This window comes from Schistocerca gregaria, chromosome 11 (genome assembly GCF_023897955.1).
Source record: "Schistocerca gregaria isolate iqSchGreg1 chromosome 11, iqSchGreg1.2, whole genome shotgun sequence".
In the NCBI taxonomy this organism is placed as follows: domain Eukaryota; kingdom Metazoa; phylum Arthropoda; class Insecta; order Orthoptera; family Acrididae; genus Schistocerca; species Schistocerca gregaria.
Window position 1 is genome coordinate 138404623 of NC_064930.1, and position 14802 is coordinate 138419424.

A 14802-nucleotide genomic window follows, 5' to 3' on the forward strand; every position below is an offset into this window, starting at 1 on the left:
TGTGAAGGTGGCTCAATGAACCGTCTGCCAGGCACAGAAATGTGATTTGCGGATTATCCATGTAAATGTAGATGTAGATAATGACTACAGGTAAAGCATTTCTTCAATGCCAGCAATGGTGTCCAGATACACCTTAGCTGCCAGTCCATTGTTGTCTTGCTGCCACTGCACATTCTTTTAATTGTTCCAGACTACTGCATGGTAGGATTTTATTCTTACTATGACAGCTTTCAAAACTGTTAGAACACAGTTAATTCCCCATTTGTAACATAATTCTGTCACATTTACTTCTCATCTCCCTAGCCTTATTACTTAGTAGAGGCAATGAAACAGGTATGTGAATGACCATTACAGGCAGACAATTAGAACCTCTCTGATTGACACACCATACAGATATGGGGTTTTTAATAACAAACAAGTATTGTCACTGCCAGTTACAGCTGTTGATGGGCACCTCTGTTTTCAGTGCTGTAACACAAAATAGTTGCTGTAGTGAGTCTTAATTTTGAATGTTATTTGTAGGTCATTGTTCCACACCTGATAGTCTCCCTCCACTTATGTCATTGTGTAATTCCAGAAATATATGAGGTGGACACTTTCAGAGTGGCACATTTTTGAAACTTCCTGGCAGATTAAAACTGGTGCTGGACCGAGACTCGAACTCGGGACCTTTGTCTGCCACGGGCAAGTGCTCTACCACTTGAGCTACACAAGCACAACTCACGACCTGTCCTCACATTTTCAATTCTTCTAGTTCTACAAGGTTCGCAGAAGAGCTTCTGTGACATTTGGAAGGTAGGAGACGAAGTACTGGCAGAATTGAAGCTGCGAGGCCGGGTTGTGAGTTGTGTTTGGGTAGCTCAAGTGGTAGAGCAATTGCCTGTGGGAGACAAAGGTCCTGCATTCAAGCCTTGGTCTGGCGCATAGTTTTAATCTGCCAGGGTGTTTCCTATCAGCACACACTCCACTGCAGAGTGAAAATTTCATTCTTGGCACATTTTTATTTGCAAGGCATAGCATTCTTGTCTGTTTCTACGTAGCATGACGGCTTCAGCTTTCTCTTGGTTAGACTTTAGTGTTCCACTGCTACCAATTTGTGTTTCACTGTATGCAATGAGGCTCTTAGATCCAGGTTCACCTAATATGCTCTAGTGAGTTTGGGGAAAAGTGAATGTAGGAAATCTTTTTGTATGCACTTTACAATATGGTTGTAATAAAAACATTTGTAACTATTAGCTAAATGCCTGTATGCTTTCACTACTGCCTACATGTCTGCACTGAGTAGTAAAGTGGATAGGGAGAAAGCATTTCCAAAATGTTTAAAGACTTCATAGAATAAGTCATTAGAGAAATAGTAGGATAAGATATTTTTTTGACTGGATAGTGTTGTTGTTGTTGTTGTTGTTGTTGTTGTTGATGATGATGATGATAAATTGCTCAGGTTTATAGCTTCCTGTGTAAAATGTTAGCTCAACACAGATATCCTTCCAAGAAACCACACTTTGAAGTATGTGTATTAAGCCATCTCGTCACACAAAATAAGGTTTATTTTGGTGCTCTGAGGATTCTTGCAGTGTATCCGTACAATTACTGTTGTGTGGTGGTTCCATCTTAACCCTCTGTTTCATGGGTTTTCTTTAGGAAACCAATTCTATTGAAAAAAAAATCTGTGGCTAACTGGCTGATCATAGAAATTTAGATTTAAAAATGTCTTAGATTTGTTGGTGTATGACAATGAACTGAAAATATTGATTAATTATTAATCAGTCACTTACAGGGATATGGAAGCATAATCTCTGCTGTCACTAAGCATCATTCTATTTACCTTAAAAATTTAACTAGATATGAACTAAGAGGCAGAAATAATTCACTCTTTCAGCTGCTATCACACATGGTTACGCCCACTCAGACTTCAGCAACGTAATTGTGCTGACCACAGCCTAGCTCAATCCAGCCAGACCGTGTCTGTGCCAGATGGCAACATCACGCTTATAACACTATACATAAATGTATGGTTTGTTGCCAGTTAGCAACACCACATAATACATGATTAAGTTTCTGTGGCTATGGACCTTTTGGTATTTTACATTTGTGATAATTTCCAGTGATTTTTTGCCGGTGATTTACTTTAAAAATAGGGGTCTATTTCCTCATATTGCCATTTCTGTATTTTGAAAGACAGCTCAGCCACTCTTGCACCAGGTGTTGATCCTTTGCAGGTCTTCCTACATTCTGCCAACATTTCCTTTCATTGCAACTTCCCTTGGAACACGAAAGTTTTTGAGAGTCTTTTGACATTATTTAACGGTTCATATGATGTTGTAGAATGATAATGAATTGACAGTACTTTTGATCTTTGCATCAGCCATTTGGCATCTGATGATCCCTCCAAGTTGAGGATGGCTTACTGGGTTCTGTTTACAGGGATATCTTCAGTCCAGTGACAGACCTGTTCCAGTTTTCGAGAATCTTGCATTTTGTTCACTAGATGACAGTACAGAAATGTACTGAATTGTGAATTGTCGTTTATTTGTCTCATAATGTAAATAATCTAAATCAGTTGATTCAGGTACAGGAGCCAATCAAATTGTGGTAAAATTTCCCCATAAACAAAGAACAGCTAATGTTAACAGACATATTAATAATAATAATAATAATAATAATAATAATAATACAATTTTGTTATACATACATGCATACATACAATAAAATCTAACACTTAATTCCCCCTTGCTCAAATGATCATTTCACCCTCTGTGAATTCCTCTGTTGAATGGTAGCATTTCTCCCACAGAATATGCTGTAGCCTCATTTTTCAAATTCCTGGCTTCATATTAAATATGTTTTTGCCCATTAACTTGTTGTATATTGTCATCACCATATACTGTGGTGTATGTGAATATAATTTCAACTTGTGTGTGGGTAGCATAACATTATTTTTGTTCCTTGTATTATGTGTATGGTTAAAATAATTCTCCTCGACTAACTTTTGTCTGTTGTGTAGGAAGATTATAATTTCATAGATGTGTATGCAGAGAACAGTGAGGATTTGCAGTTTCCGAAATAATGGGCAACAAGACTGTGCTGTGCAGTACACATGTATCGGACAATTTTCTTTTGCAGTGTCAATATTTGAGGTTCCCCCAGAAAAATATCCCATATCTAATGACAGATTTGAAGTTCTACCCATTTTGAATGTTTGGCTTTTAAATGTACCATATGGGTTTTTGCAATGTTCAGTTTCAACCCATTTAATGGGAACCAGTTTTCTAAGGTATCCAGTGTCCTTATCATGGAACTCAGAATTTTTTCTGCATTGTCATCTTCTATTCAAACAGAAGTATCATCTGCAAACAGAACTGATGGGGAATTGATATTTATAGGTAATTCATTTACATAGAACAGGAACAGGATTGGCCCCAAAATGGAGTCTTGAGGCACACCTTGTGATACTGTATTCCATTTAGAATAATAATTCACTGCATCTGAGGCGATAGTTACCCTTTGTTTTCTGTTGTGTAACTGTGACATTAGCGAATTTAGAGCAGTGTCCTTAATCCCTTATTTGTCTATTTGTAGATAAGCAAGTCATGGTTCATGGAGTCAAATGCTTTTGTGAGATCACAGAAGATTACTTGTAACTATACTCCTCTGATTCAGTGATTTGCCTCTCTTTTAAATAAAGTTATTTACTGCATTTCTGGTTGAAATCCAAATTGGTTACTTGTAATAATATCATTTTTTACAGTAAATTTTTTTGATCTGGTTTGCAGCTACTTTCTATAACATTTTTGGTAGGGATGGAAGAATACAAATAGGCTGATAGTTTCCAGAGTCCTCCCTCGACCCTTTCTTGAACAGAGGTCTGACTTCGACACACTTCAAAACATAGAAATAGCATTCTTGCTCAAAAGACTGGTTGAATATTTTAGATAGGGGAGGTGCTATTATGCCACACACTGTTTTATTCACTTTATCGGGTATTCCATCCCAACCAGCAGAGTTTTTATTCCTTCTAGAGTTGTGGAATGTGGTGTCATGTGAGCTAGTACAATGCGTGGACTCCTGGTTGTCATGGATGAACAGGCAGAGCTTATATTAATACATTTTGCTGTAAAGTCCATATTGGTTCCTGCAAGCAGGATATCTTTGTCTTCAAGAAGATGATCTGACACGAGCATGAAATGTGTTTGGTTATTTAACAGCAGATGACCATTACCAATGTTGATCAGTAGTCGTATGGACCAGTGAGACTAACATTTTTTAAAATGGTAGTCACCAGCACCGTTTTCTGACTTCTTTGAATGCTTCGTTGGTCCAGTTACCTGCATGTTCCTTTGAGTAAGCTATACAGAAGTGAACTAGTGTGCCACCACATCGAATTGCATTTCCTCTATTGCATTAACTTTTTTTTTTTCAATTTTACGCTTTCTTGTATCTATATCTGTCATTTAGGCTTATGATGCAACCTATAGAAAAGTGAATGTAGTGTCAGTTATGGACACAGCTTACTGCGAAGACTGGCACGGCTGGTATTTTATGCCTCAAGCTGCAGAAGCATGTAAACAGATAGTGTCAAATTGCAATAACAGCCACTAAATGGTTGTACAAAACTGGGAACTGATAAGATTCTAAGCAGTAGTAAGTGCTGTGCAGAAACACCATAAGAAGACCCATGTGTACAAGATGTCTCAAATCTTTTGGGTCAGATTGGAACAGTGGGTCCACAGCCGACTGTATTGAGACAGGGAACCAATGGTCAGAAATGGATATTTATTGTGTTATGGGCGTGTACAGTGTACACTGCATAACAATATCTTAACTTGTAGTAATTGTCCAAAGTGATGACCGGCAGTTGCACACATGGTCACGGTGGGAATGTTTATGTGCACATTGCCGCGATCTTAAATTTTGCAGAAATACATCAGTGTCATAATAATAATAAAAAATAAAATTACAGGCTGATACTAATAGACACATATACACTTATCTCAACTATGTACACCTCAGAAATAGTTTGTGATTATTCATAAAGCAATTTTGTCAACATCGTGCATTTTTGGTCAATGTAATGTCGAAAATATACTGTCAACACATGCTCGGCAATGGCACTTAAAGTTCTGCTGCACTCTCTCGAAGATCCCTACTGTCTCTTGTACTAGGAAACATACAGCTTGGATCCCAATAAACAGGTGTTCATCTATTTCTACAGTGCTTTCATACACCAACATCTTGATCTAGCTCCAGAGGAAAAAGTTTAGAGACGTGAGAGCGGGCGATCACACTGGCCATGGGACAGGGTCACCCCTTCCAATTCAGTGGTGAAGGTACACAATGTTCAGGCGCTCAGAGACATTAATATCGATGTGAGCCAGTGCACCATCGTATTGAAACCACACAGGTAGCAAAGGATACAGTCTCAATGAACCGTGGCAACAAATCTCACTGCAACAACAGCAAAGTTTGGGCCAGTCAAGTGGAAAAGCAACAAATAACGTCCTATTAGGTGACGTTGGACGATGCCCACCCGTACATTGACAGAGAATCACTGCTGGTGGCCACTGATGTGGGTGGCGTGGGGGTTGTCCTCACTTCAGACGTGGCTGTTGTGATTGGTGGAAACACCATGACGGGTCAATAGGGTCTCATCTGTGAACAAACAAACTGTATGAAGTCTGGCACTACGGCACTGCGGTGACTAATCCATTGACAGAAGTGAACACGGGGCTCAAAATCTGTTGCTCCCAGTGCCTGTGCACGTTATTTGTGATAGGGCTGTAATATCTGTTCACCGGTACTCTCCACACTGTATCCTTCAAAGTGTGTGTTGTAAAGGATTAGCCAGACAATAGGGGATTTTACTTTATTATATGAGCTTCCAAACGGTTACTTCATTTTTCCATTGCGGCCAAGCCGTGGCCGGCAGTGTTAGCTGCCTGTAAATTCTTTTGTCCCACGGTCTAGTAAGAGGAAGTCAGCACTGAGGAAGTGCACCTTGACCACGCGCCTCCCTCATGTGCTTACGAGGTAACGCCGTCCCAGGTGTCACTTAGCTGGCAACACTCTGGGAAGTTCCATGCCGCCCACGCGGTCTGCTCGGTGCTGACCAATCGGGGCGGAGGAAGCCGCGTGGAGCGTTGAATATACCCAGCTGGCTGTCGCCGGGCCCGCTCTCTTGTATTCTTGCTCACCCGCGAGTCGGATGCGCGCCCTGTAGCATTGAATATCTCCCACTTCTCCCGGTACTGCAGCACTGTGGACTTACTTTTTGCAGACAACCACTTTCGATAGCTTCGCAAACAATGTTCGCCAAATTATAAGCTCTGGCTCACCCTCACATACCTAGACCTATGTATCCCCTTTCAACGTGCTCTAGCCAATAAATGGCCTTTCTCTAAAAATTACCCTATTATTCCACAACGCCCACCGCCTGCCCATACGCACTATCCTGTACAGTGTGTTTCACAGGCAAGATGACAGATGCTTGTTGCTGGGTAGTCAGCTACATGATCCAACACCATCTTCTCTAAGTCTGGTGTTCAGACATCTCTTTGGCAGGAACCGTGACGGGTTCCCTGTGGCGTGAATCACCATGTCTTCAAAAGTTGATATTCATGAAAATAAACTTCTTCCAATTAGGATGACGTCTATTGGAAAAATGTTTTGTGCACAATCGTGCCACTTTATGGGCACTACATCCTGCCGCACCACACATTAAATGCATTTCTGCCAACTGTTTATAAATCTTGAGCTAACTGATTCAAGAGACAACTGACATGAGGAATATATGTGTGTGTGTGTGTGTGTGTGTGTGTGTGTGTGTGTGTGTGTGTGTGTGTGTGGGGCACAAGTTAATTCGCTAGTGTGATGTGTGTGATCGTCGTTACACACGTCATGAGCCAAGCTGTGTACAGTATGTCTATTTGGTGATCAGGGGTCTACACTGCTTATCACCCATTGCCTGCTCCAGTATACAACTCACACAATATGTTTACAAGATTGTGGCAGAACTGAATACGCCTTTGTCATCTGTGCGTTGACACTCGTGGTCATCACTTTGAATAGTTACTATGTTGTTGTTATGTGGTGTGTGCTGTGTATGTCTGAAACACAATAAATATGCATTTCCAACCATTGGTTCCCTATCTCAATATAATCAATTATGGACCCGCTATCACCTGTTTCAGTTTGATCCAAAAAGGTTTGAAACACCTTGCATATGAAATGCAGTACAATGGCCTTCTCTTTATCAACATCTTCTAATGCATCACTGTGTGAGCAGTGACTGACAGAAGTTTGCCTTTAAATATGTCTGTTTGTGTCTGTATATGTACGGATGGATATATGTGTATGTGTGTGTGTGCGCGAGTATATACCTATCCTTTTCCCCCCCTAAGGTAAGTATTTCCGCTCCCGGGATTGGAATGACTCCTTACCCTCTCCCTTAAAACCCACATCCTTTTGTCTTTCCCTCTCCTTCTCTCTTTCCTGAAAAAGCAACCGTTGGTTGCGAAAGCTAGAAATTTTGTGTGTGTATGTTTGTGTGTTATTTTATTGTGCCTGTGTACCAGCGCTGTCCCGCTTGGTAAGTCTTGGAATCTTATATATATATATATATATATATACCAAGACTTACCAAGCGGGAAAGCGCCGGTAGACAGGCACAATAAATAAAACACACAAACACACCACCGAATTTCTAGCTTTCGCAACCGATGGTTGCTTCTTCAGGAAAGAGGGAAGGAGAGGGAAAGACGAATCTTTCTCTCTCCTTTCCTCTTTCCTGAAGAAGCAACCGTCGGTTGCGAAAGCTAGAAATTCTGTGTGTCTGTTTGTGTGTTTTATTTATTGTGCCTGTCTACCGACGCTTTCCCGCTTAGTAAGTCTTGGAATCTTTGTTTTAATATATTTTTCCCATGTGGAAGTTTCTTTCTATTTTATATATATATATATATATATATAGGTGTAAATAAAATAGAAAGAAACTTCCACATGGGAAAAATATATTAAAAACAAAGATTCCAAGACTTACCAAGCGGGAAAGCGCCGGCAGACAGGCACAATGAACGAAACACACAAACACACACACAGAATTACGAGCTTTCGCAACCGATGGTTGCTTCTTCAGGAAAGAGGGAAGGAGAGGGAAAGACGAAACGATGTGGGTTTTAAGGGAGAGGGTAAGGAGTCATTCCAATCCCGGGAGCAGAAAGACTTCCCTTAGGGAGAAAAAAGGACAAGTGTACACTCGCACACACACACATATCCATCCCCACATACACAGACACAAGCAGACATATTTAAACGCAAAGAGTAAGGGCAGAGATGTCAGTTGAGGCGGAAGTACAGAGGCAAAGAAGTTGTTGAAAGACAGGTGAGGTATGAGCGGCGGCAACTTGAAATTAGCGGAGGTTGAGGCCTGGCGGATATCGAGAAGAGAGGATATACTGAAGGGCGAGTTCCCATCTCCGGAGTTCGGATAGGTTGGTGTTGGTGGGAAGTATCCAGATAACTCGGACAGTGTAACACTGTGCCAAGATGTGTTGGCCGTGCACCAAATCATGTTTAGCCACAGGGTGATCCTCATTACCAACAAACACTGTCTGCCTGTGTCCATTCATGTGAATGGACAGTTTGTTCCTGGTCATTCCCACATAGAAAGCGTCAAAGTGTAGGCAGGTCAGTTGGTTAGTCACGTGGGTGCTTTCACACATGGCTCTCCCTTTGATCGTGTATACCTTCCGGTTTACAGGACTGGAGCAGGTGGTGATGGGAGGGTGCATAGGACAGGTTTTACACCGGGGGCAGTTGCAAGGGTAGGAGCCAGAGGGTAGGGAAGGTGGTTTGGGGATTTCATAGGGATGAACCAAGATGTTACGAATGTTAGGTGGACGGCGGAAAGACACTCTTGGTGGAGTGGGGAGGATTTCATGAAGGATGGATCTCATTTCGGCGCAGGATTTTAGGAACTCATATCCCTGCTGGAGAGCTACATTCAGAGTCTGATCCAGTCCTGGGAAGTATCCTGTCACAAGTGGGGCACTTTTGGGATTCTTCTGTGAGAGGTTCTGGGTTTGAGGGGATGAGGAAGTGGCTCTGGTTATCTGCTTCTGTACCAGGTCGGGAGGGTAGTTGCGGGATGCGAAAGCTGTTTTCAGGTTGTTGGTGTAATGGTCCAGGGATTCAGGACTGGAGCAGATTCGTTTGCCATGAAGGCCTAGGCTGTAGAGAAGGGACCGTTTGATATGGAATGGGTGGCAGCTGTCATAATGGAGGTACTGTTGCTTGTTGATGGGTTTGATGTGGACGGATGTGTGAAGCTGGCCATTGGACAGATGGAGGTCAACGTCAAGGAAAGTGGCATGGGATTTGGAGTAGGACCAGGTGAATCTGATGGAACCAAAGGAGTTGAGGTTTGAGAGGAAATTCTGGAGTTGTTCTTCACTGTGAGTCCAGATCATGAAGATGTCATCAATAAATCTGTACCAAACTTTGGGTTGGCAGGCTTGCATAACCAAAAAGGCTTCCTCTAAGCGACTCATAAATGGGTTGGCATACGAGGGGGCCATCCTGGTACCCATGGCTGTTCCCTTTAATTGTTGGTAATGTCTGGCCTTCAAAAGTGAAGAAGTTGTGGGTCAGGATGAAGCTGGCTAAGGTGACGAGGAAAGAGGTTTTAGGCTCCTACCCTTGCAACCGCCCCCAGTGTAAAACCTGTCCTATGCACCCTCCCACCACCACCTACTCCAGTCCTGTAACCCGGAAGGTATACACGATCAAAGGGAGAGCCACATGTGAAAGCACCCACGTGATTTACCAACTGACCTGCCTACACTTTGACGCTTTCTATGTGGGAATGACCAGCAACAAACTGTCCATTTGCATGAATGGACACAGGCAGACAGTGTTTGTTGGTAATGAGGATCACCCTGTGGCTAAACATGCCTTGGTGCATGGCCAGCACATCTTGGCACAGTGTTACACTGTACGAGTTATGTGGATACTTCCCACCAACACCAACCTATCCGAACTCCGGAGATGGGAACTCGCCCTTCAGTATATCCTCTCTTCTCGATATCTGCCAGGCCTCAACCTCCGCTAATTTCAAGTTGCCGCCGCTCATACCTCACCTGTCTTTCAACAACTTCTTTGCCTCTGTACTTCCGCCTCGACTGACATCTCTGCCCTTACTCTTTGCTTTTAAATATGTCTGCTTGTGTCTGTGTATGTGCGGATGGACATGTGTGTGTATGTGCGCGAGTGTACACCTGTCCTTTTTTCCCCCTAAGGGAAGTCTTTCCGCTCCCGGGATTGGAATGACTCCTTACCCTCTCCCTTAAAACCAACATCCTTTCGTCTTTCCCTCTCCTTCCCTCTTTCCTGAAGAAGCAACCATCGGTTGCGAAAGCTCGTAATTCTGTGTGTGTGTGTTCGTGTGTTTTGTTCATTGTGCCTGTCTGCCGGTGCTTTCCCGCTTGGTAAGTCTTGTTCTTAATATCAAAATTTGTGGCAGACATGATTCTTCCAAAAATTTATAAGTTGATTTTTTTGTTTTGTTTTCAGCTCGTAGAGGAGCCATCAGGAATCACAACTTCAAGAGATGATGTGAAAATGGATCCAGAACTAAAAGTAGAAGTGACTTCTAGTGAATGGAATGTAAGTAGTTAATTTAAACTTGTAGTCAGTGTCAGTGAAAATGAGGTATCTAGATAAATGCAAAACAAACCATATACGTTAAAGTCAAAGAGTGGAAAATCCAGGATGGAATGTATCAATATAATGAAAAGGATAGTCGCTACTCACCATACAGCAGAGATGCTGAGTCGCAGAAAAGTGCAACAAAAAGGCTGTCAGGAAGTTAGCTTTCAGCCAACAAGGTCTTTGTCAAAAATAGAAACAGAAAACACACACACACACACACACACACACACACACACACACACACACACACACACACACACACAAAGGAAAAAGGCAAATGCAAGACTGGTTGTGTGCATGTGTGTGTGTGCGTGTGACTCACAATCTCCACTATATGGTGAGTAGCAGCTATCCTTTTCATTGTGTAGATACATGTTAAAGCGAAATACACCTCTTATGCTCAATTAATATCCAAGAAGCTTGACAGGGGATTTGATTTTCACTTCTTGTCATCATTACTGGTTTCCTAGCCATAAAAATATATCTTTCTCCTTATCCTTCTCTGCTTCATATTTCATTGAAACATCTCAGGAGCAAATTAGTCAGCAACATATGTCTAATCTAAAACCGTGCTGCATTCCAGCTTTTCCAAGACTAAGGCTTTTCCTGTTGTCACTTGCTTAGCTTCCCTCTCTGCATACTCCAGCTGTATTCCTTTTGTCCAATAGTCAACAGTATCTCAGCTTTCCTGAACCCCATACCAATATCTAAATATCTATACAGAGAAACCGAATTCTGTGTAGTACCGACATGTGTGCTCTAAGGAGTGGTGTTCAGTTCCTGTTGTGGAAAACTACTTTTACCTACCACTATATGTGTGAGCGTTACATATTCCTTGACGTAAACACTGTAAATAATTGTAGTGGCCCATTGCATTGTGCTATTTTTCATTGCATTTGTCATATTCCATGGACCTAATGGAAAGTGGTCTTGGGAATGTGAAAGGAAGTCAAGAATGTACATTTATTTTAATTTAAATGCAAAACAATGAAATGACTTTAAAATAATGTAGTACAGTGCTAATTCTAAATATACATTAATGTAAAATTTAAGAATTTCTGTGACCATATTCTTTAATGGTCTAGGAGAAGTTGTTCAATAGAAAGATTTTTAATTCAGTCATAAGCTCTGATAGGCTGTTGAATACATGTGTACCAATGTATCTGACTCCTTTCTGTGTTAATGGTAAACCTGTGAGAGATCTTTATAGTGGTTGTTTTTTGTCCTAATGTTTATTATTGTGTCACTATTTCTTGTGAAAAGAGAGGTATTGGTAATGACAAAGAACAGTAATGAATATATTAATTGTGGAGTAGTTGTCAGTTACCAAATTGTTTGAAAAGGTTTCTGCAGGATTTTCTTGAATTAACGTGAGAGATAATTCTTATAATGTGCTACTGTTTTTTGAGGATACTGTACTTGTAACTTGAGTTTCCCCAAAAATGACTCTGTAACTTGTTAATGAATGGAATGTGCAGAATAAACTTAATTTTTAACTTTTCTGTAGCAGTAATCATGCATATTGTGAACATAGTTGACTGAAGAAACTTTATACAATTGAGATTTTCATCTGTCTGTAACTTAATACTTTCTACTTCTTGTAGTTCATTGAGTAATGCATTTTTTAGCTTGTGGAACCTGTGAGAAGTACTGAACTGTATATACTGAGATTTGTCACAATTCAGTGATAATTCATTGGCCTTGAACCATCTGTTGATGTTTTTGAATATCTCATTAGATGCCTTTTTAAGTTAGGGGCAGGTACTATTACTTATTCCTATACTTTTATCATGTGCAAAGGGTACACAATTTGTATTTTCTGGAACTGCAAGTGGAAGATCTTTTATGTATTTGAGAAATAACAGAGGAGCCAGTTTAAAAACTTGTGATACTCCATGTCTGTTGGCTTCAAATTCTTAGTGCCTATTGTTATGTGATTGAGACGACATGGAAGCACATTGCTTTCTGTCATTCAGATAAGACAAAAACCATGAACCTTCTGTGTCTACTAAAATGTATGGAGGAAGGTCAATAAATAAGTCGCAAATGTCAACTTATCTCGTACTGTGTTTGAATTATGTGCACACATTTTGCCAGGATATAGCAGTATATGCATTCTTTTCGTGGAGGCAGTGTTTCTTCGTATGGTCGCCAGTGCAAGATGATTGATGCTGCATGCAGTCGTGTAGTTTTTGTGGTCCAAAGAACTGTTGACAGAAGTGCATCACGAAACGTGTCCTAAGCATGGTGACAACTGTTTATCATGGAAATCTCTGATTAGTTGCATCCAGGAGTTTGCCACCCCTTGTTAAAGAATTGTAGACTGGGTATGTCTTCATTATCCCGTTATGGTGGCAGCAGAAACCACAGTGCAATATGTGGGACACATCATTTGTAATGATGGCCATCAAAGGTGTAACGTGTGCTGTAGGCTGTTCACATGGAACTGCTTACATCATCACGTATGGCCAGTTGAGATTTGTGTTCTTTCAGTGTTGTAGATGCCCCACATTTCTCTCAAGAACAGCTGCTACTTAGAAGTAAATATCCTCAGAGTAGTGAAGCAGCTTAAATAACTTAATAAAAGTAAGTCTTCCGGTCCAGACTGTATACCAGTTAGGTCCGGTCAGAGTGTGCTGATGCAATAGCTCCATACTTAACAGCCATATTGAGTTGCTTGCTCACTCGATGATAGATCCATACCCAGAGACTGGAAAGTTGCACAGGTCATGCCAATATTCAAGAAAGGTAGTTAGAGTAATCCACTAAATTACAGGCCCATATCATTAACATCAATCTGCAGCAGGATTTTTGAACACACACATTATGTTCGAACATTATCAATTACAGTGAACAAAATTGTCTATTGACACACATTCAACACAGATTTAGAAAACATCGTTCTTGTGAAACCCACCTAGCTCTTCACACACATGAAGTGTTGAGGGCTGTTCATAAGATATTTCAAATTGATGCCATATTTGTAGACTTGCAGAATGCTTTTGACACTGAACCACACAAGCAGCTTGTAATGAAACTGCGTGCCTATGAAATATCGTCTCAATTATGCGACTGGATACGTGATTTCCTCTCAGAGAGGTCACAGTTCCATGTGGGTGACGAAAAGCCATTGAGTGAAACAGAAGTGATTTCTGAGATTTCCCAAGGTAGTGTGATAGGCCCTTTGCTTTTCCTAACCTATGTGAATGATTTAAGAAACAATCTGAGCAGCTGTCTTAAGTTGTTTACAGATGATGGTGTCATGTATGGTCTAGTAAAGTCATCAGAAGATCAAAACAAATCACAAAACGATTTAGAAAATATGCGAAAATTGACAATTGACCTTATATAACGGAAAGTGTGAGGTCACCTACATGAGTTCCAAAAGGAATTTGTTAAACTTCAGTTACACGATAAATCAGTCAAATCTAAAGACCTTAACTTCAACTAAATACTTAAGAATTACAATTATGAACAACTTAAATTGGAACGAACACATAGAAAATGTTGTAGGAAGGCAAACCAAAGACTCTGCATACATATCTACTAAAGAGACTGTCAATACTGTGCTTTTCCGTCCTCTTTTGGAGTACTGGTGCACAGTCTGGGATCCTTACCAGATAGGATTAACAGATTACCCCGAGAAAGTTCAGAGAAGAGGAGCTCCTTTTTTATTAATGCGAAAAAAGGGGTATGCCCTGTTCAAGAGTGGAACAAGGGAGAATTATTGCGAAGCCTCTGTCAGGCACTTGTGGAGTTTCTATGTAGATATGGAAATGAACATAATGGGTCTCTTTTTGCAGCATCTCATTCAGTACTTTGAGGAAGAAGAGAACTTCGTGGAATGAATTGTTACAGAGGATGAGGCTGCAGCTCACCAGTTTCACCTGGGAACAAATCAGTCATCCACAAACTGGAAAGATTCCACTTCCCCAACAACAAAACTCCAAGACCATTTCATCAGCCTGAAAAATTATGCTCGTCTTTTGGGACAAGGAAGTGGACAAACTGATGAAATCCGAGCCTCGCAGGACACTGTGAATGCCACGTTTTTTTTACAACACTGTGTGGAATCTCTGATATACGACTAGCCACAGACAG

At 41.0% G+C, this 14802-nt stretch overlaps 1 protein-coding gene across 4 annotated transcripts in view; it reads left to right on the forward strand.

Moving 5' to 3' along the window:
* LOC126295297 (zinc finger protein 99-like) overlaps positions 1-14802 on the forward strand; it is a 95187-nt gene that overhangs the window by 36909 nt on the left and 43476 nt on the right. For all 4 annotated transcript variants that reach the window (XM_049987734.1, XM_049987736.1, XM_049987732.1 and 1 more), the window contains one exon: positions 10564-10656. In XM_049987734.1, coding sequence (XP_049843691.1) covers positions 10564-10656 — 93 coding nt within the window. The remainder of the gene's footprint in view (positions 1-10563; positions 10657-14802) is intronic.